This window comes from Oncorhynchus nerka, linkage group LG6 (assembly GCF_034236695.1).
Source record: "Oncorhynchus nerka isolate Pitt River linkage group LG6, Oner_Uvic_2.0, whole genome shotgun sequence".
Taxonomy (NCBI): domain Eukaryota; kingdom Metazoa; phylum Chordata; class Actinopteri; order Salmoniformes; family Salmonidae; genus Oncorhynchus; species Oncorhynchus nerka.
Genome location: NC_088401.1, coordinates 90,038,296 through 90,065,946, shown reverse-complemented (window position 1 = coordinate 90,065,946; position 27,651 = coordinate 90,038,296). Strand labels below are relative to the sequence as shown.

Below are 27,651 nucleotides of genomic sequence, written 5' to 3'. Positions count from 1 at the left end.
ATGGAGGTAGGGATGTTATGGAGGTAGGGATGTTATGGAGGTAGGATGGAGCCAGGGGATGTTATGGAGGTAGGGGAGGTAGGGGATGTTATGGAGGTAGGGGATGTTATGGAGGTAGGGAGGTAGGGGATGTTATGGAGGTAGGGGATGTTAGGTAGGGATGTTATGGAGGTAGGGGATGTTATGGAGGTAGGGGGGGATGTTATGGAGGTAGGGGATGTTATGGAGGTAGGGGATGTTATGGAGGTGGGATGTTATGGAGGTAGGGATGTTATGGAGGTAGGGGATGGGGATTTATGGAGGTAGGGAGGTAGGGATGTTATGGAGGTAGGGGAGGTAGGGATGTTATGGAGGTAGGGATGTTATGGAGGTAGGGGATGTTATGGAGGTAGGGATGGGAGGTAGGGGATGTTAGGTAGGAGGTAGGGGATGTTATGGAGGTAGAGAGGTAGGGGATGTTATGGAGGTAGGGATGTTATGGAGGTAGGAGATGTAGGATGTTATGGAGGTAGGGATGTTATGATGAGGATGTAGGGATGTTATGGAGGTAGGGATGTTATGGAGGTAGGGGATGTTATGGAGGTAGGGGATGGATGGGATGCTTATGGAGGTAGGGGATGTTATGGAGGTAGGGGATGTTATGGAGGTAGGGGATGTTATGGAGGTAGGGGGTAGGGATGTTATGTTATGGAGGTAGGGGATGTTATGGAGGTAGGGGATGTTATGGAGGTAGGGATATGGAGGTAGGGGATGTTATGGAGGTAGGGAGGTAGGGGTTATGGATGTAGGGGGTAGGGGATGTTATGGAGGTAGGGGATGTTATGGAGGTAGGGGAGGTAGGGATGTTATGGAGGTAGGGGATGTTATGGAGGGATGTTATGGAGGTAGGAGGTAGGGATGTTATGGAGGTAGGGGATGTTATGGAGGTAGGAGATGTTATGGAGGTAGGGATGTTATGGAGGTAGGGGATGTTATGGAGGTAGGGGATGTTATGGAGGTAGGGATGTTATGGAGGTAGGGGGATGTTATGGAGGTAGGGGATGTTGTGGGTAGATGTTATGGAGGTAGGGGATGTTATGGAGGTAGGGGATGTTATGGAGGTAGGGGATGTTATGGAGGGGATTATGGAGGTAGGGGATGTTATGGAGGTAGGGGATGTTATGGAGGGGGAGGTAGGGATGTTATGGAGGTAGGGGAGGTAGGGGATGTTATGGAGGTAGGGGATGTTATGGAGGTAGGGGATGTTATGGAGGTAGGGGAGGTAGGGGATGTTATGGAGGTAGGGGATGTTATAGGGGAGAGGGGATGTTATGGAGGTAGGGGAGGTAGGGAGGTTATGGAGGTAGGGATGTTATGGAGGTAGGGGATGTTATGGAGGTAGGAGGTATGTTATGGAGGTAGGGATGTTATGGAGGTAGGGGATGTTATGGAGGTAGGGATGTTATGGAGGGGGATGTTAGGGAGGTAGGGGATGTTATGGAGGTAGGGGAGGTAGGGATGTTATGGAGGTAGGGATGTTATGGAGGTAGGGGATGTTATGGAGGTAGGGATGTTATGGAGGTAGGGGATGTTATGGAGGTTAGGAGGTAGGGGATGTATGGAGATGTAGGGGAGGTAGGGGGATGTTATGGAGGTAGGGGATGTTATGGAGGTAGGGGAGGTAGGGGATGTTATGGAGGTAGGGGATGGAGGTAGGGATGTAGGGATGTTATGGAGGTAGGGGATGTTATGGAGGTAGGGGATGTTATGGAGGTAGGGGAGGTAGGGGATGTTATGGAGGTAGGGGATGTTATGGAGGTAGGAGGTAGGGGATGTTATGGATGTTATGGAGGTAGGGATGTTATGGAGGTAGGGAGAGTTATGGAGGTAGGGGATGTTATGGAGGTAGGGATGTTATGGAGGTAGGGATGTTATGGAGGGGGAGGTAGGGATGTTATGGAGGGGATGTTATAGGGGATGTAGGGATGTTATGGAGGTAGGGGATGTTATGGAGGTAGGGATGTTATGGAGGTAGGGATGTTATGGAGGTAGGGATGGGAGGTAGGGGATGTTATGGAGGTAGGGGATGTTATGGAGGTAGGGAGGTAGGGATGTTATAGAGGTAGGGATGTTATGGAGGTAGGGGAGGGGAGGTAGGGGATGTTATGGAGGTAGGAGGTAGGGGATGTTATGGAGGTATGGAGGTAGGGGATTATGGAGGTAGGGGATGTTATGGAGGTAGGGATGTTATGGAGGTAGGGGATGTTATGGAGGTAGGGGATGTTATGGAGGTAGGGGAGGTAGGGATTATGGAGGTAGGGGATGTTAGGGGATGAAAGATTATGGAGTAGGGGTTGGAGGGGATGTTATGGAGGTAGGGGTATGTTATGGAGGGGAGGTAGGGGATGTTATGGAGGTAGGGGGGATGTTATGGAGGTAGGGAGTTAGGGAGGTAGGGGATGTTATGGAGGTAGGGATGTTATGGAGGTAGGGATGTTATGGAGGTAGGGGGATGTAGGGGATGTTATGGAGGTAGGGGATGTTATGGAGGTAGGGGATGTTATGGAGGTAGGGGATGTTATGGAGGTAGGGATGATGGAGGTAGGGGGATGTTATGGAGGTAGGGGAGGTAGGGGGATGTTATGGAGGTAGGGGATGTTATGGAGGTAGGGGATGTTATGGAGGTAGGGGATGGGGATTATGGAGGTAGGGGATGATGTTATGGAGGTAGGGATGGAGTAGGGGATGTTATGGAGGTAGGGGATGTTATGGAGGTAGGGGAGGTAGGGGATGTTATGGAGGTAGGGGAGGTAGGGGATGTTATGGAGGTAGGGGATGTAGGGGATGTTATGGAGGTAGGGGATGTTATGGGGGGATGTTATGGAGGTAGGGATGTTATGGAGGTAGGGGATGTTATGGAGGTAGGGGATGTTATGGAGGTAGGGGATGTTATGGAGGTAGGGAGGTAGGGGATGTTATGGAGGTAGGTAGGGGATGTTATGGAGGTAGGGGAGGTAGGGGATGTTATGGAGGGATGTAGGGAGGTAGGGATGTTATGGAGGTAGGGGAGGTAGGGGATGTTATGGAGGTAGGGGAGATAGGGATGTTATGGAGGTAGGGATGTTATGGAGGTAGGGATGTTATGGAGGTAGGGGATGTTATGGAGGTAGGGGATGTTATGGAGGTAGGGGATGTTAGGTAGGGATGTTATGGAGGTAGGGATGTTATGGATGTAGGGGATGTTATGGAGGTAGGGGGATGTTATGGAGGTAGGGATGTTATGGAGGTAGGGGATGTTATGGAGGTAGGGGATGTTATGGAGGGGATGTTATGGAGGAGGTAGGGAGATAGGGGATGTTATGGAGGTAGGGATGTTATGGAGGTAGGGGATGTTATGGAGGGGAGGGGTAGATGTTATGGAGGTAGGGGGATGGATTATGGAGGTAGGGATGTTATGGAGGTAGGGGATGTTATGGAGGTAGGGATGTTATGGAGGTAGGGGATGTTATGGAGGTAGGGATGTTATGAGATAGGGGATGTTATGGAGGTAGGGGATGTTATGGAGGTAGGGGATAGGGGAGGATAGGGGATGTTATGGAAGGGGATAGGGGATGTTATGGAGGTAGGGGATGTTATGGAGGTAGGGGATGTTATGGAGGTAGGGAGGTAGGGGATGTTATGGAGGTAGGGAGGTAGGGATGTTATGGAGGTAGGGGATGTTATGGAGGTAGGGGATGTTATGGAGGTAGGGGAGTAGGGATGATGTTATGGAGGTAGGGGATGTTATGGAGGTAGGGATGTTATGGAGGTAGGGGAGGTAGGGGATGTTATGGAGGTAGGGGATGTTATGGAGGTAGGAGATGTTATGGAGGTAGGGATGTAGGGGATGTTATTGAGGGGGAGGTAGGGGATGTTATGGAGGTAGGGGAGGTAGGGGATGTTATGGAGGTAGGGATGTTATGGAGATAGGGGATGTTATGGAGGTAGGGATAGGGGATGTATGGAGGTAGGAGGATGTTATGGAGGTAGGGGAGGGATAGGGGATGTTATGGAGGTAGGGATGTTATGGAGGTAGGGATGGGAGGTAGGGGATGTTATGGAGGTAGGGGGAGGTAGGGGATGTTATGGAGGTAGGGGATGTTATGGAGGTAGGGATGTTATGGAGGTAGGGATGTTATGGAGGTAGGGGATGTTATGGAGGTAGGGGATGGAGGTAGGGGAGGTGTTATGGAGGTAGGGATGTTATGGAGGTAGGATGTTATGGAGGTAGGGATGTTATGGAGGTAGGGGGATGTTATGGAGGTAGGGGATGTTATGGAGGTAGGATGTTATGGAGGTAGGGGTATGTTATGGAGGTAGGGATGGTTAGGTAGGGGATGTTATGGAGGTAGGGGGATGTAGGGGATGTTATGGAGGTAGGGATGTTATGGAGGTAGGGGTTATGGAGGTAGGGGATAGGGGATGTTATGGAGGTAGGGGAGGTAGGATGTTATGGAGGTAGGGATGTTATGGAGGTAGGGGATGTAGGGGATGTTATGGAGGTAGGGGATGGATGTCAGGAGAGGTGGAGGAGGATTATGGAGGTAGGGATGTTATGGAGGTAGGGGATGTTATGGATGTTAGGATGTTAGGGGAGTAGGGGATGTTATGGAGGTAGGGGATGTTATGGAGGTAGGGGATGTTATGGAGGTAGGAGGTAGGGGGGGATGTTATGGAGGTAGGGGATGTTATGGAGGTAGGATGTTATGGAGGTAGGGAGGTAGGGGATGTTATGGAGGTAGGGGGATGTTATGGAGGTAGGGGATGTTATGGAGGTAGGGGTATGTTATGGATGGAGGTAGGAGATGTTATGGAGGTATGAGAGGGGATGTTATGGAGGTAGGGATGTTATGGAGGTAGGGGATAGGAGGTAGGGGATGTTATGGAGAGGGGGAGGTAGGGGATGTTATGGAGGTAGGGATGTTATGGAGGTGTTATGGAGGTAGGGGATGTTATGGAGGTAGGGAGTGTTATGGATAGGGAGTAGGGAGATAGATGTTATGGAGGTAGGGAGGTAGGGGATGTTAGGTAGGGGATGTTATGGGTAGGGAGAGGGGATGTTATGGAGGTAGGGGAGGTAGGGGATGTTATGGGATGTTAGGGGAGGTAGGGGATGTTATGGAGGTAGGGGATGGAGGTATAGGGATGTTATGGAGGTAGGGATGTTATGGAGGTAGGGGATGTTATGGAGGTAGGGGATGGGATGTTAGAGATAGGGATGTTATGGAGGTAGGGGAGGTAGGGGATGTTATGGAGGGGGGAGGTAGGGGGATGTTATGGAGGTAGGGAGGTAGGGGGATGTTATGGAGGTAGGGGAGGTAGGGGATGTTATGGAGGTAGGGGAGGTAGGGAGGTTATGGAGGTAGGGGATGTTATGGAGATAGGGTTATGGGGAGGTAGGAGATGTTATGGAGGTAGGGGATGTTATGAGGTAGGGGATGTTATGGAGGTAGGGATGTTAGGAGGTAGAGGTAGGGGATGTTATGGAGGTAGGGGGTAGGGGAGATAGGATGTTATGGAGGTAGGGGATGTTATGGAGGTAGGGGATGTTATGGAGGTAGGGATGTTATGGTAGGGAGGGAGGATGTTATGGAGGTAGGGAGGTAGGGGATGTATGGAGGTAGGGGATGTTATGGAGGTAGGGAGGTAGGGATGTTATGGAGGTAGGGAGGTAGGGGATGTTATGGAGGTAGGGATGGTTAGGAGGTAGGGATGTTATGGAGGTAGGGATGTTATGGAGGGGAGGAGGATGCAGGGGATGTTATGGAGGTAGGGATGGGAGATAGGGGATGTTATGGAGGTAGGGGATGTTATGGAGTTAGGGAGATAGGGGGATGTTATGGAGGTAGGGGAGGTAGGGGATGTTATGGAGGTAGGGATGTTATGGAGGGGGATGTAGGGATGTTATGGAGGTAGGGAGGTAGAGGACGTTATGGAGGTAGGGGAGGTAGGGGATGTATGGAGGTAGGGAGGTAGGGGATGTTATGGAGGTAGGGGGGATGTTATGGAGGTAGGGGATGTTATGGAGGTAGGGGATGTTATGGAGGTAGGGGATGTTATGGAGGAGGTAGGGATGTTATGGGAGGTAGGGATGTTATAGAGGTAGGATGGGAGGTAGGGGGATGTTATGGAGGTAGGGGAGGGGATGTTATGGAGGTAGGGGAGGAGGGGATGTTATGGAGGTAGGGATGTTATGGAGGTAGGGGATGATGTTATGGAGGTAGGGGAGGTAGGGGATGTTATGGAGGTAGGGAGGTATGTTATGGAGGTAGGGAGGTAGGGATGTTATGGAGGTAGGGGATGTTATGGAGGTAGGGATGTTATGGAGGTAGGGGTAGATGTTATGGAGGTAGGGATGTTATGGAGGTAGGGGATGTTATGGAGGTAGGGGAGGTAGGAGGATGTTATGGAGGTAGGGAGGATGTTATGGAGGTAGGGGAGGTAGGGATGTTATGGAGGTAGGGGTTATGGAGGTAGGGATGTTATGGAGGTAGGGGAGGTAGGGGAGGTTATGGAGGTAGGGAGATAGGGGATTTATGGAGGTAGGGGATGTTATGGAGGTAGTAGGGAGAGGGGATGTTATGGAGGTAGGGATGTTATGGAGGTAGGGGATGTTATGGAGGTAGGGGATGTTATGGAGGTAGGGGGATTATGGAGGTAGGGGAGGTAGGGATGTTATGGAGGTAGGGGGAGGTAGGTGATATGGAGGTAGGGATGTTATGGAGGTAGGGGAGGTAGGGATGTTATGGAGATAGGAGGTAGGGATGTTATGGAGGTAGGGGAGGTAGGGGATGTTATGGAGGGAGGTAGGGGATGTTATGGAGGTAGGGAGGTAGGGGATGTTATGGAGGTAGGGGATGTTATGGATAGTTAGGGAGGTAGGGGATGTTATGGATGTAGGGAGGTAGGGGATGTTATGGAGGTAGGGATGTTATGGAGGTAGGGGATGTTATGGAGGTAGGGGATGTTATGGAGGTAGGGATGTGTGTTATGGAGGTAGGGATGTTATGGAGGTAGGGGATGTTATGGAGGTAGGGGGTATGTTATGGAGGTAGGGGATGGGGATGTTATGGAGGTAGGGATGTTATGGAGGTAGGGATGTTAGGAGATGGGGATGTATTATGGAGGTAGGGATGTTATGGAGGTAGGGATGGAGGATATGGAGGTAGGGGATGTTATGGAGGTAGGGATGTTATGGAGGTAGGGATGTTAGGGATGTTAGGGGAGGTAGGGATGTTAGGGATGGGAGGTAGGGGAGGTAGGGGATGTTATGGAGGTAGGTAGGGGATGTTATGGAGGTAGGGGATGTTATGGAGGTAGGGAGGTAGGGATGTTATGGAGGTAGGGATGTTATGGAGGTAGGGGATGTTATGGAGGTAGGGGATGTTATGGAGGTAGGGGATAGGGATGTTATGGAGGTAGGGGATGTTATGTTAGGGATGGGGAGGTAGGGGAGGTAGGGGATGTTATGGAGGTAGGGAGGTAGGGGATGTTATGGAGGTAGGGGATGTTATGGAGGTAGGGGATGTTATGGAGGTAGGGGATGTTATGGAGGGGATAGGGGATGTTATGGAGGTAGGGGATGTTATGGAGGTAGATGTTAGGAGGTAGGGGAGGTAGGGGATGTTATGGAGGTAGGGGAGGTAGGGATGTTATGGAGGTAGGGGATGTTATGGAGGTAGGGATGTTATGGAGGTAGGGGATGTTATGGATGTAGGGGAGTTATGGAGGTAGGGGATGTTATGGAGGTAGGGGATGCTGGATAGGATGTATGGAGGGGACGTTAGGAGGTAGGGAGGAGGTAGGGGATGTTATGGAGGTAGGGACGAGGTAGGGGATGTTATGGAGGTAGGGATGTTATGGAGGTAGGGATGTTATGGAGGAGGGGATGTTATGGAGGTATGTTATGGAGGTAGGGGATGTTATGGGGGAGGTAGGGGATATGTTATGGAGGTAGGGATGTTAGGTAGGGATGTTAGGGAGGGATGTAGGGGATGTTATGGAGGTAGGGGATGTTATGGAGGTAGGGGATGTTATGGAGGTAGGGATGTTATGGAGGTAGGGGATGTTATGGAGGTAGGGGATGTTATGGAGGTAGGGGATGTTATGGAGGTAGGGATGTTATGGAGGTAGGGAGAGGTAGGTAGGGATGTTATGGAGGTAGGGATGATGTTATAGGGAGGGAGGTAGGGGATGTTATGGAGGTAGGGGGAGTTATAGGAGGTAGGGGATGTTATGGAGGTAGGGGAGGTAGGGATGTTATGGAGGTAGGGATGTTATGGAGGGGGATGTTATGGAGGTAGGGGATGTTATGGAGGTAGGGATGTTGGGACGTTATGGAGGTAGGGGAGGTAGGGGATGTTATGGAGGTAGGGATGTTATGGAGGTAGGGATGTTATGTTATGGAGGTAGGGGAGGGGACGTAGGGGATGTTATGGAGGTAGGGGATGTTATGGAGGTAGGGATGCTATGGAGGTAGGGGATGTTATGGAGGTAGGGATGTTATGGAGGTGGAGGTAGGGGATGTTATGGAGGTAGGGAGGTAGGGATGTTATGGAGGTAGGGGATGTTATGGAGGTAGGGATGTTATGGAGGTAGGGATGTTATGGAGGTAGGGGATGTTATGGAGGTAGGGATGCTATGGAGGTAGGGATGTTATGGAGGGGAGGGGATGTTATGGAGGTAGGGGATGTAGATGTTATGGAGGATGTTATGGAGGTAGGGAGGTAGGGATGTTATGGAGGTAGGGGAGGTTATGTTATGAGGGGATGTAGTAGGGATGTTATGGAGGTAGGGATGTATGGGGGATGTTAGGGATGTGGATTATGAGGTAGGGATGTTAGGGAGGTAGGGATGTTATGGAGGTAGGGGATGTTAGGTAGGAGGTAGGGGATGTTATGGAGGTAGGGATGGTAGGGGATGTTATGGAGGTAGGGGATGTTATGGAGGTAGGGATGTTAGGGAGGAGGTAGGGGATGTTATGGAGGTAGGGGATGTTATGGAGGTAGTTATGGAGGTAGGGGATGTTATGGAGGTAGGGGATGTTATGGAGGTAGGGGGATGTAGGAGGATGAGCTAGGATGTTATGGGGGAGGGGGATGTTAGGAGGATGTTATGGAGGTAGGGGAGGTAGGGGATGTTATGGAGGAGGTAGGGGATGTTATGGAGGTAGGGATGTAGGGGAGGTAGGGGGGGGATGTTATGGAGGTAGGGGATGTTATGGAGGTAGGGATGTTAGGAGGGGGGATGTTATGGAGGTAGGGGGATGGGGATTATGGAGGTAGGGGATGTTATGGAGGTAGGGGATGTTATGGAGGGTAGGGAGGTAGGGGATGTTATGGAGGTAGGGGACGTTGATGGAGGTAGGGATGTTATGGAGGTAGGGGAGGGGATGTTATGGAGGTAGGGGATGTTATGGAGGTAGGGGAGGTAGGGGATGTTATGGAGGTAGGGAGGTAGGGATGTTAGGAGGTAGGGGGAGGTAGGGGATGTTATGGAGGTAGGGGATGTTATGGAGGTAGGGGATGTTATGGAGGTAGGGGATGTATGGAGGTAGGGGGATGTTATGGAGGTAGGGGATGTATGTAGGGATGTTATGGAGTTAGGGGAGGTAGGGGATGTTATGGAGGTAGGGAGATGGGATGCTATGGAGGTAGGGATGTTATGGAGGTAGGGGAGGTAGGGAGGTGTTTATGGAGGTAGGGAGGTAGGGGATGTTATGGAGGTAGGGGGATGTTATGGAGGTAGGGGAGGTAGGGGATGTTATGGAGGTAGGGGGATGTTATGGAGGTAGGGATGTTATGGAGGTAGGGGAGGGGAGGTAGGGATGTTATGGAGGTAGGGGATGTTAGGGATAGGGGATGTTATGGATGTAGGGGATGTTATGGAGGTAGGGATGTTATGGAGATAGGGGGATGTTATGGAGGTAGGGATGTTAGATGTTATGGAGGTAGGGGTTATAGGTAGGGGATGTTATGGAGGTAGGGATGTAGGGATGTTATGGAGGTAGGGGATAGTGTTATGGAGGTAGGGATGTTATGGAGGTAGGGAGGTAGGGGATGTTATGGAGGTAGGGGATGTTATGGAGGTAGGGGGGATGTTATGGAGGTAGGGATGTTATGGAGGTAGGGGATGTTATGGAGGTAGGGGATGATGTTATGGAGGTAGGGGATGTTATGGAGGTAGGGGATGTTATGGAGGTAGGGGAGGTAGGGGATGTTATGGAGTGGAGGTAGGGGTTAGGAGGTAGGGGATGTTATGGAGGTAGGGGAGGTAGGGGATGTTATGGAGGTAGGGGATGTTATGGAGAGGTAGGGATGTTATGGAGATAGGGGATAGGGGATGTTATGGAGGTAGGGGATGTTATGGAGGTAGGGGATGTTATGGAGGTAGGGGAGGTAGGGGATGTTATGGAGGTAGGGGATGTTATGGAGGTAGGGATGTTATGGAGGAGGGGATGTTATGGAGGTAGGGGAGGTAGGGGATGTTATGGAGGTAGGGGGAGGTAGGGGGATGTTATGGAGGTAGAGGAGGGATGTTATGGAGATAGGGATGTTATGGAGATAGGATGGGATGTAGGAGATGTTAGGAGGTAGGGGATGTTATGGAGGTAGGGGAGGAGGTAGGGATGTTATGGAGGTAGGGGGATGTTATGGAGGTAGGGAGGTAGGGGGATGTTATGGAGGTAGGGGAGGTAGGTAGGGATGTTATGGAGGTAGGGGATGTTATGGAGGTAGGGATGTTATGGAGGTAGGGGGATATGGAGGTAGGGGAGTGTTATGGAGGTAGGGGAGGTAGGGGATGTTATGGAGGTAGGAGGAGGTAGGGATGTTATGGAGGTAGGGGGATGTTATGGAGGTAGGGGAGGGGATGTTATGGAGGTAGGGATGCTATGGAGGTAGGGATGTTATGGAGGTAGGGAGGTAGGGGATGTTATGGAGGTAGGGGATGAGGGAGGTAGGGGGGATGTTATGGAGGTAGGGGATGTTATGGAGGTAGGGGAGGGGAGGGGATGTTATAGAGGTAGGGGATGTTATGGAGGTAGGGGAGGTAGGGGTGTTATGGAGGATGTTATGGAGATGTTATGGAGGTAGGGGATGTTATGGAGGTAGGGGATGTTATGGAGGTAGGGGATGTTTATAGAGGTAGGGATGTTATGGAGGTAGGGATGTTATAGGAGGGATGTTATGGAGGTAGGGAGGTAGGGATTAGGGGATGTTATGGAGGGGATAGGAGGGGAGGTAGGGATGTTATGGAGGTAGGGGTAGGGATGTTATGATAGGTAGGGGATGTTATGGAGGTAGGGGAGGTAGGGATGTTATGGAGGGAGGTAGGGGATGTTATGGAGGTAGGGGATGTTATGGAGGTAGGGGAGGTAGATGTTATGGAGGTAGGGGAGGTAGGGATGATGTAGGGGATATGGAGGTAGGAGAGGGATGTTATGGAGGTAGGGGAGGTAGGGGGGATGTTATGGAGGTAGGGGATGGGAGGTAGGGGATGTTATGGAGGTAGGGGAGATGTAGGGGATGTTATGGAGGGAGTAGGGGGATGTTGGAGGGGATGTTATGGGGGATGTTATGGAGGTAGGGGATGTTATGGAGGTAGGGGATGTTATGGAGGTAGGGGATGTTATGGAGGTAGGGGATGTTATGGAGGTAGGGGAGGTAGGGGATGTTATGGAGGTAGGGGATGTTATGAGGTAGGGGATGTTATGGAGGTAGGGGATGTTATGGAGGTAGGGGAGGTAGGGGATGTTATGGAGGTAGGGGATGTTATGGAGGTAGGGGATGTTATGGAGGTAGGGGGATGTAGGGGAGGTAGGGGATGTTATGGAGGTAGGGGAGGTAGGGGGATGTTATGGAGGTAGGGGATGTTATGGAGGTAGGGGAGGTAGGGGATGTTATGGAGGTAGGGGAGGTAGGGGATGTTATGGAGGTAGGGGATGTTATGGAGGTAGGGGATGTTATGGAGGTAGGGGAGGAGGTAGGGGATGTTATGGAGGGGAGGTTATGGAGGTAGGGGATGTTATGGAGGTAGGGATGTTATGGAGGTAGGGGGAGGTAGGGGATGTTATGGAGGTAGTAGGGGATGTTATGGAGGTAGGGGATGTTATGGAGGTAGGGGAGGTAGGGGATGTTATGGAGGTAGGGGATGTTATGGAGGTAGGGGAGTTATGGAGGTAGGGGATGTTATGGAGGTAGGGGGATGGGGATTATGGAGATAGGGGATGTTATGGAGGTAGGGGATGTTATGGAGGTAGGGGATGTTATGGAGGTAGGGGAGGTAGGGGATGTTATGGAGGTAGGGGATGTTATGGAGGTAGGGGAGGTAGGGGATGTTATGGAGGTAGGGGAGGTAGGGGATGTTATGGAGGTAGGGGAGGTAGGGGATGTTATGGAGGTAGGGGATGTTATGGAGGTAGGGGATGTTATGGAGGTAGGGGATGTTATGGAGGTAGGGGATGTTATGGAGGTAGGAGATGTTATGGAGGTAGGGGAGGTAGGGGATGTTATTGAGGTAGGGGATGTTATGGAGATAGGGGATGTTATGGAGGTAGGGGATGTTATGGAGGTAGGGGGAGGTAGGGGATGTTATGGAGATAGGGGATGTTATGGAGGTAGGGGATGTTATGGAGGTAGGGGATGTTATGGAGGTAGGGGAGGTAGGGGATGTTATGGAGGTAGGGGATGTTATGGAGGTAGGGGATGTTATGGAGGTAGGGGGATGTTATGGAGGTAGGGGATGTTATGGAGGTAGGGGAGGGGGATGTTATAGAGGTAGGGGATGTTATGGAGGTAGGGGAGGTAGGGGATGTTATGGAGGTAGGGGATGTTATGGAGGTAGGGGATGTTATGGAGGTAGGGGATGTTATGGAGGTAGGGGATGTTATAGAGGTAGGGGATGTTATGGAGGTAGGGGAGGTAGGGGATGTAATGTTGGGGAGCTAGAGAGATCATTGTCATTTTTGGAGAACCTGCTGCCTGGTTAAATCCTGCTGGCTGGCTGGCTGACTGCCTGCCTGACTGACTGACTGACTGGCTGGCTGGCTGGCTGACTGGCTGGTAGTCTCATTGTTAAGTCGTGTTGATCTGTCCTGACACGGTGCCCAAACAGTTTCTCCAGATCCCTGCTGGAGGCTGATCAGAGCCAGATGAACCACCAGCTAGCTGTAAATTATAGCTAAAAGGCTACAGGACAAGAGGAGAAGTGAGTAGAGGAGAGGAGAGGAGGGGAGGGGAGGGGAGGGGAGGGAGGGAGGGAGAGGAGAGGAGGGGAGGGGAGGGAGGGAGGGAGAGGAGGGGCGTGGAGGGGAGAGGGGTGCTGGGGAGGGAGAGGAGTGGAGGGAGAGGAGAAGGGAAGGGAGGGGAGAGGAGAGGAGGGGCGTGGAGGGGAGAGGAGGGCTGGGGAGGGGAGAGGAGTGGAGGGGAGGGGAGAGGAGAGGAGGGGGAGGGGAGGAGGGCTGGGGAGAGGAGGGCTGGGGAGAGGAGGGCTGGGGAGAGGAAAGGAGTGAAGGGGAGGGAGAGGAGAGGGGAAGGGAGGGGAGAGGAGAGGAGGGGAAAGGAGAGGAGGTGGCCGGGGAGGAGGGGATGGGAGAGGAGATTAAAGGAGCAGTAAAATAGAACTAACAGGCGGCAGGATAAGAGTGGGACCATGTGGCTTCAGTTAGCCTGCCAGACCTCACTCTCCCCTTAAACCCTCACTCCCAGTGCCCCTTGCCTCATTTAGCCTGCCGGAGCTCATCACCTCGCCCTCTTAGGGTGCCAATTGGGATGCCGCATATAACACCCCTCTCCTCACAGCCATGACCCTCATCCCTCCCTCCTAACAACATAGGACCCCTCTCCTCATACCTGGGGGTATTTATTGTTGAGTTGTTTAACTCTGTACCTGTGTGTATTTGGCCACTGGTGGCAGGAACACAAGTATCACACACACCAACCACCGATATCACACACACCAACCACCAGTATCACACACACCAACCACCGGTATCACACACACCAACCACCGGCATCACACACACCAACCACCGGTATCACACACACCAACCACCAGTATCACACACACCAACCACCAGTATCACACACACCAAACACCAGTATCAAACACACCAACCACCAGTATCACACACACCAACCACCAGTATCACACACACCAACCACCGGTATCACACACACCAACCACCAGTATCACACACACCAACCACCAGTATCACACACACCAACCACCATCTGGTTGGGGTATGTACGTCCAGTCTCTGTAGTCCATGGCTTCTGGTTGGGGTATGTACGTCCAGTCTCTGTAATCCATGGCTTCTGGTTGGGGTATGTACGTCCAGTCTCTGTAGTCCATGGCTTCTGGTTGGGGTATGTACGTCCAGTCTCTGTAATCCATGGCTTCTGGTTGGGGTATGTACGTCCAGTCTCTGTAATCCATGGCTTCTGGTTGGGGTATGTACGTCCAGCCACTGTGGAGACAACGTCATTGATGCACTTATTGATGACTGATGTGTTGTACTCCTCAATGCCATCAGAAGAGTCCCAGAACATATTCCAGTCTTTGCAAAACAGTCCTGTAGCTTAGCATCTGCGTCATCTGGCGACTTCCGTATTGAGCATTTAGCATTTAGCATTTAGGTACTTCCCGCTTTAGTTTTTGCTTGTAAGCAGGAATCAGGAGGATAGAGTTATGGTCAGATTTGGCAAATGGAGGGTGAGGGAGAGCTTTGTACGCATCTCTGTGTGGAGTAAAGGTGGTCTGTAGTTTTTTTCCCCCTCTGGTTGCACATTTAACATGCTGGTAGAAATGATTTTAGTTTGCCTGCATTAAATTCCCCGGCCACTAGGAGCGCCGCCTCTGGATGAGCATTTTCTTGTTTGCGTATGGTCTTTACACAGCTCATTGAGTGCGGTCTTAGTGCCAGCATCGGTCTGTGGTGGTATATAGACAGCTAGGAATAATATAGATGAGAACTCACTTGTTAAATTGTGTGTTCTACAACTCATCATGGGGTACTCTGAGGTATTCCTGCCGTTCTGTCCTGCCGTTCGGTCCTGCCGATAAATAGAAAAACCAGCTAAATGGTTTTAAAAAACATTTCCTTGTTCAGCTACGACTCCAAGAAAACATAAGATATTACAGTTTTTCAGGTCCTGTTGATAGGATAGTCTCGAACGGAGCTTGTTCAGTTTGTTCTCCAGTGATTTGGTGCCTCGGCAATAGAACGAAGGGTAGATGCGGTTCATTTATTCGCCGACGTACTTTCGTCAGGGTGCCCGCACGTCTTACACCATCTCTTCCTTTTCCCGAGTCTTTGTGATTAGGGCCTGGTCCGGGATGTGCAGAATGTCCTGTGCCCCTTACTGGTTGAAGTTGAAATCTTAATCAGAATGGAGGTTAGGGATTATTGCCGTTCTGATGTCCAGAAGCTTTTTTCAATCATAGGAAATGGAGGAAACATTATATTTAAAAAGAAATGTGAGATCAGCGGGAAACCCCCCCCCCCCACCTAAAGTAGAAGAATTTATCAGGAGCCCGTAAAGCGGCAGCTATCCACCCTAGTTCCTATAGTATACTTATTTTGACCAGGGCCCATAGGCCTCTAATAGGGTGCCATTTTGGAAGTAGACAATGTAAATTGGTGACAGAAATGTCTGTGAAGTCTAGCCCCATGCAGTAACAATGATATACAGAGTGAAACATCAAGGTGATTTTCAGCGCAACACAGAGATACAGTACGTTCACCTATCAGACCGATATCCTGAGGTGAAACCATCTTACTGTTTTAATGAAGGCAATCAGGATCCTGTGGTTTCTAACTGTTATTGGTTGAGATGTTCTATTGCCTTGATAAATAGTGCTAGCAAAGATTTTTTGTAACTAACCCAAGATAAACCACAGCCTGTCTTTTCCAACAGGAGCAAATTAATCAAAACAGAACAAGCAAGGAGGTTGGAAGAGCCAAGCAAGGAGGTTGTGCAGAGCCAAGCCCGAGCTAGCGAGATTTCATTTGCATATTTACATTAGGGAACGCCTACTCTGTGAAGTGCGGATGTGCAATAATTCAATGTTTCCCTTGCACTCCTTCGAAAACAACGCATTTTTTAAAACATAACCAAAGGCCAAAGTCTACAGAACGTTGTCCACTCTGTTTGTAACAGATTCTAGTTTTGAGAACAGAAAACAGTATTGAGATCAAATTCATAGATGAGAAAATGAGCAGAATATCGGCAGAAATCCATCTCGCTCCATCTTCTCCCACTGCCGGCCAATAGGCTTCCTCTCATCACCATATTTGGTAGTGAGAGGAAACGCCAACCGGATGCTTCCCATTTTTACATCCGGGTGAAATATCTGGCTCGTTGTTCTATCTGTGGCGCTAGGAGCAAATTACTAGATTGCAATATTAGATACTTTAGAATGACACTCTGCAGGGGCCCTAGAGGCTGGTATATGGGTGATTTAGACACAGGGAGTTGGTGAAATGAGATGAGATTAGATTGTACTTTATTAATCCTTAAGGGTTGTGTGAAAATACTTTTGTTCCAGCCAAGCCGTAACACAAACGATCACGGTCGACTGATTGTCTTCATTCTAAACGTGTATATTGAACATTATATTGTATATTATCTTTGTCGTTGTCCTGACTGCCTTGACTGTCCTGTCTCCATTCTAAACGTGTATATATTATCTTTGTCGTTGTCGTCTGACTGCCTTGACTGTCCTGTCTCCATTCTAAACGTGTATATATTATCTTTGTCGTTGTCCTCTGACTGCCTTGACTGTCCTGTCTCCATTCTAAACGTGTATATATTATCTTTGTCGTTGTCGTCTGACTGCCTTGACTGTCCTGTCTCCATTCTAAACGTGTGTATATTATCTTTGTCGTTGTCGTCTGACTGCCTTGACTGTCCTGTCTCCATTCTAAACGTGTGTATATTATCTTTGTCGTTGTGCTTGACTGTCCTGTCTCCATTCTAAACGTGTATATATTATCTTTGTCGTTGTCCTTGACTGTCCTGTCTCCATTCTAAACGTGTGTATATTATCTTTGTCGTTGTCGTCTGACTGCCTTGACTGTCCTGTCTCCATTCTAAACGTGTATATATTATCTTTGTCGTTGTTTGACTGTTGACCCTGTCTCCATTCTAAACGTGTATATATTATCTTTGTCGTTGTCCTTGACTGTCCTGTCTCCATTCTAAACGTGTATATATTATCTTTGTCGTTGTCCTTGACTGTCCTGTCTCCATTCTAAACGTGTATATATTATCTTTGTCGTTGTGCTTGACTGTCCTGTCTCCATTCTAAACGTGTATATATTATCTTTGTCGTTGTCCTTGACTGACCTGTCTCCATTCTAAACGTGTATATATTATCTTTGTCGTTGTCGTCTGACTGCCTTGACTGTCCTGTCTCCATTCTAAACGTGATATTTTGTCGTTGTCGTCCTGCCTTGACTGTCCTGTCTCCATTCTAAACGTGTATATATTATCTTTGTCGTTTGTCTTGACTTGTCTGTCTCCATTCTGCGTTGACTTTGTCCTGTGTCCTGTCTCCATTCTAAACGTGTATAATTATCGTGTATATATTATCTTTGTCGTTGTCGTCTGACTGCCTTGACTGTCCTGTCTCCATTCTAAACGTGTATATTATCTTTGTCGTTGTCGTATCCATTCTAAACGTGTATATATTATCTTTGTCGTTGTCGTCTGACTGCCTTGACTGTCCTGTCTCCATTCTAAACGTGTGTATATTATCTTTGTCCTGTCTCCATTCTAAACGTCTCTTTGAAAATATATTATCTTTTGACCTTGACTGTCCTGTCTCCATTCTAAACGTGTATATATTATCTTTGTCGTTGTCGTCTGACTGCCTTGACTGTCCTGTCTCCATTCTAAACGTGTATATATTATCTTTGTCGTTTGTTATGCCTTGACTGTCCTGTCTCCATTCTAAACGTGTGTATATTATCTTTGTCGTTGTGCTTGACTGTCCTGTCTCCATTCTAAACGTGTGTATATTATCTTTGTCGTTGTCCTTGACTGTCCTGTCTCCATTCTAAACGTGTATATATTATCTTTGTCGTTGTCCTTGACTGCCTTGACTGTCCTGTCTCCATTCTAAACGTGTATATATTATCTTTGTCGTTGTCGTCTGACTGCCTTGACTGTCCTGTCTCCATTCTAAACGTGTATATATTATCTTTGTCGTTGTCGTCTGACTGCCTTGACTGTCCTGTCTCCATTCTAAACGTGTATATATTATCTTTGTCGTTGTCCTTGACTGTCCTGTCTCCATTCTAAACGTGTATATATTATCTTTGTCGTTGTCGTCTGACTGCCTTGACTGTCCTGTCTCCATTCTAAACGTGTATATATTATCTTTGTCGTTGTGCTTGACTGTCCTGTCTCCATTCTAAACGTGTATATATTATCTTTGTCGTTGTCCTCTGACTGCCTTGACTGTCCTGTCTCCATTCTAAACGTGTGTATATTATCTTTGTCGTTGTCGTCTGACTGCCTTGACTGTCCTGTCTCCATTCTAAACGTGTGTATATTATCTTTGTCGTTGTCGTCTGACTGCCTTGACTGTCCTGTCTCCATTCTAAACGTGTATATATTATCTTTGTCGACTGCCTTGACTGTCCTGTCTCCATTCTAAACGTGTATATATTATCTTTGTCGTTGTCGTCTGACTGCCTTGACTGTCCTGTCTCCATTCTAAACGTGTGTATATTATCTTTGTCGTTGTGCTTGACTGTCCTGTCTCCATTCTAAACGTGTGTATATTATCTTTGTCGTTGTCGTCTGACTGCCTTGACTGTCCTGTCTCCATTCTAAACGTGTATATATTATCTTTGTCGTTGTGCTTGACTGCCTTGACTGTCCTGTCTCCATTCTAAACGTGTATATATTATCTTTGTCGTTGTCGTCTGACTGCCTTGACTGTCCTGTCTCCATTCTAAACGTGTATATATTATCTTTGTCGTTGTCGTCTGACTGCCTTGACTGTCCTGTCTCCATTCTAAACGTGTATATATTATCTTTGTCGATGTCCTCTGACTGCCTTGACTGTCCTGTCTCCATTCTAAACGTGTATATATTATCTTTGTCGTTGTCCTGTCTCCATTCTAAACGATATTATCTTTGCCCTTGACTGTCCTGTCTCCATTCTAAACGTGTGTATATTATCTTTGTCGTTGTCCTTGACTGCCTTGACTGTCCTGTCTCCATTCTAAACGTGTGTATATTATCTTTGTCGTTGTCGTCTGACTGCCTTGACTGTCCTGTCTCCATTCTAAACTTTGTGTGTATATTATCTTTGTCGTTCCCTGTCTCCATTCTAAACGTTGACTTTGTCCTTGTGCTTGACTCCATTCTTCTACGTGTATATATTATCTTTGTCGTTGTCGTCTGACTGCCTTGACTGTCCTGTCTCCATTCTAAACGTGTATATATTATCTTTGTCGTTGTCGTCTGACTGCCTTGACTGTCCTGTCTCCATTCTAAACGTGTATATATTATCTTTGTCGTTGTCGTCTGACTGCCTTGACTGTCCTGTCTCCATTCTAAACGTGTATATATTATCTTTGTCGTTGTCCTCTGACTGCCTTGACTGTCCTGTCTCCATTCTAAACGTGTATATATTATCTTTGTCGTTGTCCTCTGACTGCCTTGACTGTCCTGTCTCCATTCTAAACGTGTATATATTATCTTTGTCGTTGTCGTCTGACTGCCTTGACTGTCCTGTCTCCATTCTAAACGTGTATATATTATCTTTGTCGTTGTCGTCTGACTGCCTTGACTGTCCTGTCTCCATTCTAAACGTGTATATATTATCTTTGTCGTTGTCCTCTGACTGCCTTGACTGTCCTGTCTCCATTCTAAACGTGTATATATTATCTTTGTCGTTGTGCTTGACTGTCCTGTCTCCATTCTAAACGTGTATATATTATCTTTGTCGTTGTCCTTGACTGTCCTGTCTCCATTCTAAACGTGTATATATTATCTTTGTCGTTGTCGTCTGACTGCCTTGACTGTCCTGTCTCCATTCTAAACGTGTATATATTATCTTTGTCGTTGTCGTCTGACTGCCTTGACTGTCCTGTCTCCATTCTAAACGTGTATATATTATCTTTGTCGTTGTCGTCTGACTGCCTTGACTGTCCTGTCTCCATTCTAAACGTGTATATATTATCTTTGTCGTTGTCGTCTGACTGCCTTGACTGTCCTGTCTCCATTCTAAACGTGTGTATATTATCTTTGTCGTTGTCGTCTGACTGCCTTGCCTGTCCTGTCTCCATTCTAAACGTGTGTATATTATCTTTGTCGTTGTCGTCTGACTGCCTTGACTGTCCTGTCTCCATTCTAAACGTGTATATATTATCTTTGTCGTTGTCGTCTGACTGCCTTGACTGTCCTGTCTCCATTCTAAACGTGTGTATATTATCTTTGTCGTTGTGCTTGACTGTCCTGTCTCCATTCTAAACGTGTATATATTATCTTTGTCGTTGTCCTTGACTGTCCTGTCTCCATTCTAAACGTGTGTATATTATCTTTGTCGTTGTCGTCTGACTGCCTTGACTGTCCTGTCTCCATTCTAAACGTGTGTATATTATCTTTGTCGTTGTGCTTGACTGTCCTGTCTCCATTCTAAACGTGTATATATTATCTTTGTCGTTGTCCTTGACTGTCCTGTCTCCATTCTAAACGTGTATATATTATCTTTGTCGTTGTGCTTGACTGTCCTGTCTCCATTCTAAACGTGTATATATTATCTTTGTCGTTGTCCTCTGACTGCCTTGACTGTCCTGTCTCCATTCTAAACGTGTGTATATTATCTTTGTCGTTGTCGTCTGACTGCCTTGACTGTCCTGTCTCCATTCTAAACGTGTGTATATTATCTTTGTCGTTGTCGTCTGACTGCCTTGACTGTCCTGTCTCCATTCTAAACGTGTATATATTATCTTTGTCGTTGTCGTCTGACTGCCTTGACTGTCCTGTCTCCATTCTAAACGTGTATATATTATCTTTGTCGTTGTCGTCTGACTGCCTTGACTGTCCTGTCTCCATTCTAAACGTGTGTATATTATCTTTGTCGTTGTGCTTGACTGTCCTGTCTCCATTCTAAACGTGTGTATATTATCTTTGTCGTTGTCGTCTGACTGCCTTGACTGTCCTGTCTCCATTCTAAACGTGTATATATTATCTTTGTCGTTGTGCTTGACTGCCTTGACTGTCCTGTCTCCATTCTAAACGTGTATATATTATCTTTGTCGTTGTCGTCTGACTGCCTTGACTGTCCTGTCTCCATTCTAAACGTGTATATATTATCTTTGTCGTTGTCGTCTGACTGCCTTGACTGTCCTGTCTCCATTCTAAACGTGTATATATTATCTTTGTCGATGTCCTTGACTGTCCTGTCTCCATTCTAAACGTGTGTATATTATCTTTGTCGTTGTCGTCTGACTGCCTTGACTGTCCTGTCTCCATTCTAAACGTGTATATATTATCTTTGTCGTTGTCGTCTGACTGCCTTGACTGTCCTGTCTCCATTCTAAACGTGTGTATATTATCTTTGTCGTTGTGCTTGACTGTCCTGTCTCCATTCTAAACGTGTATATATTATCTTTGTCGTTGTCCTCTGACTGCCTTGACTGTCCTGTCTCCATTCTAAACGTGTATATATTATCTTTGTCGTGTCGCTGACTGCCTTGACTGTCCTGTCTCCATTCTAAACGTGTATATATTATCTTTGTCGTTGTCGTCTGACTGCCTTGACTGTCCTGTCTCCATTCTAAACGTGTATATATTATCTTTGTCGTTGTCGTCTGACTGCCTTGACTGTCCTGTCTCCATTCTAAACGTGTATATATTATCTTTGTCGTTGTCCTCTGACTGCCTTGACTGTCCTGTCTCCATTCTAAACGTGTATATATTATCTTTGTCGTTGTCCTTGACTGTCCTGTCTCCATTCTAAACGTGTATATATTATCTTTGTCGTTGTCCTTGACTGTCCTGTCTCCATTCCTCCAGATTTGGAGCAGCCTTTTCTGAGGAGAAACAGAGGAAGCAACGGGGACCTGGAGACCATCTTCATATCAAGATCCTCCACTCACGTCACAGTACCTTGTCTAGTCACTGTGCCCGACCTCAACGTCACACTTTATCTGGTTGGTACCTTCACTACTCTGTTGTACTCTGCTATGTTCTACAGTACTATGCTCTACTCTACTCTACTCTATTCTATTATATTCTACTGCTCTATTCTACTCTACTCTACTATTCTATTCTATTCTATTCTATTATACACTACTCTACTGCTCTATTCTACTCTACTGTAGTCTACTCTACTCTACTCTATTCTACTCTATTCTACTCTACTCTATTCGACTCTACTATGCTCTGCTCAATTCTATTATATTCTACTCTATTCTACTCTACTCTACTCTGCTCTACTCAGCTCTACTCTACTCTGCTCTACTCTACTCTACTCTACTCTGCTCTACTCTACTCTACTCTATTCTACTCTACCCTACTCTGTTCTACTCTACTCTACTCTGCTCTATTCTACTCTGCTCTATTATATTCTACTCTACACAACTCTGCTCTACTCTACTCTGCTCTATTCTACTCTACTCTGCTCTATTCTACTCTGCTCTATTATATTCTACTCTACACAACTCTGCTCTACTCTGCTCTATGCTACTCTACTCTCATTGCCTCTCTACTCTGCTCCTCACTTGCTCTGCTCTATTCTACTCTGCTCTATTATATTCTACTCTACTCTGCTCTACTCTGCTCTACTCTACTCTACTCTACTCTACTCTACTCTGCCCTATTCTATTCTACTCTGCTCTACTCTACTCTGCTCTGCTATGCTCTATTCTATTCTACTCTGCTCTATTCTACTCTACTCTACTCTACTCTGCTCTCCTTCTCTAGTCTCACTTTTCACCAATCTCCATCCATTCTCTTTATTTTCACAATAATCATCCTCTCTTTATCCATTAACCCACACATTCCTCTCTCCTCCCCTCATTCCCCTCTCTTCTCATTCCTCTCTCCTCCCCTCATTCCCCTCTCTTCTCATTCCTCTCTCCTCCCCTCATTCCCCTCTCTTCTCATTCCTCTCTCCTCCCCTCATTCCCCTCTCTTCTCATCCCTCTCTCCTCCCCTCATTCCCCTCTCTTCTCATTCCTCTCTCCTCCCCTCATTCCCCTCTCTCTCATTCCTCTCTCCTCATTCCCTCTCTTCTCATTCCTCTCTCCTCCCCTCATTCCCCTCTCTTCTCATTCCTCTCTCCTCCCCTCATTCCCCTCTCCTCTCATTCCTCTTCCTCTCCTTCCCTCATTCCCCTCTCTTCTCATTCCTCTCTCCTCCCCCATCATTCCCCTCTCCTCTGGTGTGGGACATCCTCTCCATCCTCCCTTAGACTCATTCCCCTCTTGGGATTTACTCATTCCTCTCTCCTCCCCTCATTCCCCTCTCTTCTCATCCCTCTCTCCTCCCCCCTCATTCCCCTCTCTACTTCATTCCTCTCTCCTCCCCTCATTCCCCTCTTCTCATTCCTCTCTCCTCCCCTCATTCCCCTCTCTTCTCATCCCTCTCTCCACCCCTCATTCCTCTCTCCTCTCATTCCTCTCTCCTTCACTCATTCCCCTCTCCTCTCATCCCTCTCTCCTCTCCTCTCTCCCCAGTGGGAGACGATACCTATGCTTCTGGAGGATGAGGGGATGGTGTGGGACAGTAAAAGAGGCTGGTCCATTCCTAGACAAACCTTAGACTCCAGACCTTTCCTCATTGGGATTTACTGCGAAGCTACACGACAAGGGAGACACTACCGCTCTACTCTCTACCTGGTGCAGTCCACAGGTAACTATACACTACATAGTATACACTACCTAGTACACAGCCACCCTGCATGAAAAATATAACCTCTCCACCCTCAGGTTACCAGAATTCACACTACTGACTACACTTTACCTAGTATACACTACTAGCACAACTAGAGCCCTGAGTATCATGAAAGATGACCATACTGCATGTCTCTAGATCATTAGAGATGGCCATACTGCATGTCTCTATATCGCTAGCTAGCTCCCACCCAGTACAGATACAGTATCATCCTCATACAGACACTAGCTAGCTAGCTCCCACCCAGTACAGATACACTATCATCCTCAGACAGACGCTAGCTAGCTCCCACCCAGTACAGATACAGTATCATCTTCATACAGACGCTAGCTAGCTCCCACCCAGTACAGATACAGTATCATCTTCATACAGATGCTAGCTAGCTAGCTCCCACCCAGTACAGATACAGTATCATCTTCATACAGACGCTAGCTAGCTAGCTCCCACCCAGTACAGATACACTATCATCCTCATACAGACGCTAGCTAGCTCCCACCCAGTACAGATACACTATCATCCTCATACAGACGCTAGCTAGCTCACACCCAGTACAGATACACTATCATCCTCATACAGACACTAGCTAGCTCCCACCCAGTACAGATACAGTATCATCTTCATACAGACGGTAGCTAGCTCCCACCCAGTACAGATACACTACCATCCTCATACAGACGATAGCTAGCTCCCACCCAGTACAGATACACTATCATCCTCATACAGACGATAGTTAGCTCCCACCCAGTACAGATACAGTATCATCTTCATACAGACGCTAGCTAGCTCCCACCCAGTACAGATACAGTATCATCTTTATACAGACGCTAGCTAGCTCCCACCCAGTACAGATACAGTATCATCTTCATACAGACGCTAGCTAGCTCCCACCCAGTACAGATACACTATCATCCTCATACAGACGCTAGCTAGCTCCCACCCAGTACATATACACTATCATCCTCATACAGACACTAGCTAGCTCCCACCCAGTACAGATACAGTATCATCTTCATACAGACGCTAGCTAGCTCCCACCCAGTACAGATACAGTATTATCTTCATACAGACACTAGCTAGCTCCCACCCAGTACAGATACAGTATCATCTTCATACAGACGCTAGCTAGCTCCCACCCAGTACAGATACAGTATTATCTTCATACAGACGCTAGCTAGCTCCCACCCAGTACAGATACAGTATCATCTTCATACAGACGCTAGCTAGCTCCCACCCAGTACAGATACACTATCATCTTCATACAGACTCTGGCTAGCTAGGTCCCACCCAGTACAGATACAGTATCATCTTCATACAGATGCTAGCTAGCTCCCACCCAGTACAGATACAGTATCATCTTCATACAGATGCTAGCTAGCTAGCTCCCACCCAGTACAGATACAGTATCATCTTCATACAGATGCTAGCTAGCTAGCTCCCACCCAGTACAGATACAGTATCATCTTTATACAGACGCTAGCTAGCTCCCACCCAGTACAGATACACTATCATCCTTATACAGACGCTAGCTAGCTAGCTCCCACCCAGTACAGATACAGTATCATCTTCATACAGATGCTAGCTAGCTAGCTCCCACCCAGTACAGATACAGTATCATCTTTATACAGACGCTAGCTAGCTCCCACCCAGTACAGATACACTATCATCCTTATACAGACGCTAGCTAGCTCCCACCCAGTACATATACACTATCATCCTCATACAGACACTAGCTAGCTCCCACCCAGTACAGATACAGTATCATCTTCATACAGACGCTAGCTAGCTCCCACCCAGTACAGATACACTATCATCTTCATACAGACTCTGGCTAGCTAGCTCCCACCCAGTACAGATACACTATCATCTTCATACAGACTCTGGCTAGCTAGCTCCCACCCAGTACAGATACAGTATCATCTTCATACAGACGCTAGCTAGCTCCCACCCAGTACAGATACAGTATTATCTTCATACAGACGCTAGCTAGCTCCCACCCAGTACAGATACAGTATCATCTTCATACAGACGCTAGCTAGCTCCCACCCAGTACAGATACACTATCATCTTCATACAGACTCTGGCTAGCTAGCTCCCACCCAGTACAGATACAGTATCATCTTCATACAGATGCTAGCTAGCTCCCACCCAGTACAGATACAGTATCATCTTTATACAGACGCTAGCTAGCTCAAACCCAGTACAGATACACTATCATCCTCATACAGATGCTAGCTAGCTCCCACCCAGTACAGATACAGTATCATCTTCATACAGACGCTAGCTAGCTCCCACCCAGTACAGATACAGTATCATCTTCATACAGACGCTAGCTAGCTCCCACCCAGTACAGATACAGTATCATCTTCATACAGACGCTAGCTATCTCCCACCCAGTACAGATACACTATCATCCTCATACAGACGCTAGCTAGCTCACACCCAGTACAGATACAGTATCATCTTCATACAGACGCTAGCTAGCTCCCACCCAGTACAGATACACTATCATCTTCATACAGACTCTGGCTAGCTAGCTCCCACCCAGTACAGATACAGTATCATCTTCATACAGATGCTAGCTAGCTCCCACCCAGTACAGATACAGTATCATCTTCATACAGATGCTAGCTAGCTAGCTCCCACCCAGTACAGATACAGTATCATCTTCATACAGATGCTAGCTAGCTAGCTCCCACCCAGTACAGATACAGTATCATCTTCATACAGACGCTAGCTAGCTCCCACCCAGTACAGATACACTATCATCCTCATACAGACGCTAGCTAGCTCACACCCAGTACAGATACACTATCATCCTCATACAGACGCTAGCTAGCTCCCACCCAGTACAGATACAGTATCATCTTCATACAGACGGTAGCTAGCTCCCACCCAGTACAGATACACTACCATCCTCATACAGACGATAGCTAGCTCCCACCCAGTACAGATACACTATCATCCTCATACAGACGATAGTTAGCTCCCACCCAGTACAGATACAGTATCATCTTCATACAGACGCTAGCTAGCTCCCACCCAGTACAGATACACTTTCATCTTCATACAGACGCTAGCTAGCTCGACAGTTTGGTTTCCCCTATCAAGTCCTCGCAGATTAGGTGACGACAGTTTGGTTTCCACTATCAAGTCCTCACAGATTAGGTGACGACAGTTTGGTTTCCACTATCAAATCCTCACAGATTAGGTGACGACAGTTTGGTTTCCCCTATCAAATCCTCACAGATTAGGTGACGACAGTTTGGTTTCCACTATCAAGTCCTCACAGATTAGGTGACGACAGTTTGCTTTCCACTATCAAGTCCTCACAGATTAGGTGACGACAGTTTGGTTTCCACTATCAAGTCCTCACAGATTAGGTGACGACAGTTTGCTTTCCACTATCAAGTCCTCACAGATTAGGTGACGACAGTTTGCTAGCCCACTCCAACAGCCAAAGAGACTCAACTCCTCTGGTCCATCCAAAGAGACTCAACTCCTCTGGGCCAGCCAAAGAGACTCAACTTCTCTGGTCCAGCCAAAGAGACTCAACTCCTCTGGGCCAGCCAAAGAGACTCAACTTCTCTGGTCCAGCCAAAGAGACTCAACTTCTCTGGTCCAGCCAAAGAGACTCAACTTCTCTGGGCCATCCAAAGAGACTCAACTTCTCTGGTCCAGCCAAAGAGACTCAACTTCTCTGGGCCATCCAAAGAGA

At 47.8% G+C, this 27,651-nt stretch overlaps 1 protein-coding gene across 1 annotated transcript in view; it reads left to right on the top strand.

Annotated features, from left to right (window-relative positions):
- LOC135572088 (vascular endothelial growth factor receptor 3-like) overlaps positions 1 to 27,651 on the top strand; it is a 153,175-nt gene that overhangs the window by 99,286 nt on the left and 26,238 nt on the right. Inside the window, exons 4-5 of the mRNA XM_065019103.1 lie at positions 22,056 to 22,192; positions 23,720 to 23,894. Of these exons, the coding sequence (XP_064875175.1) occupies positions 22,056 to 22,192; positions 23,720 to 23,894 (312 nt within the window). The remainder of the gene's footprint in view (positions 1 to 22,055; positions 22,193 to 23,719; positions 23,895 to 27,651) is intronic.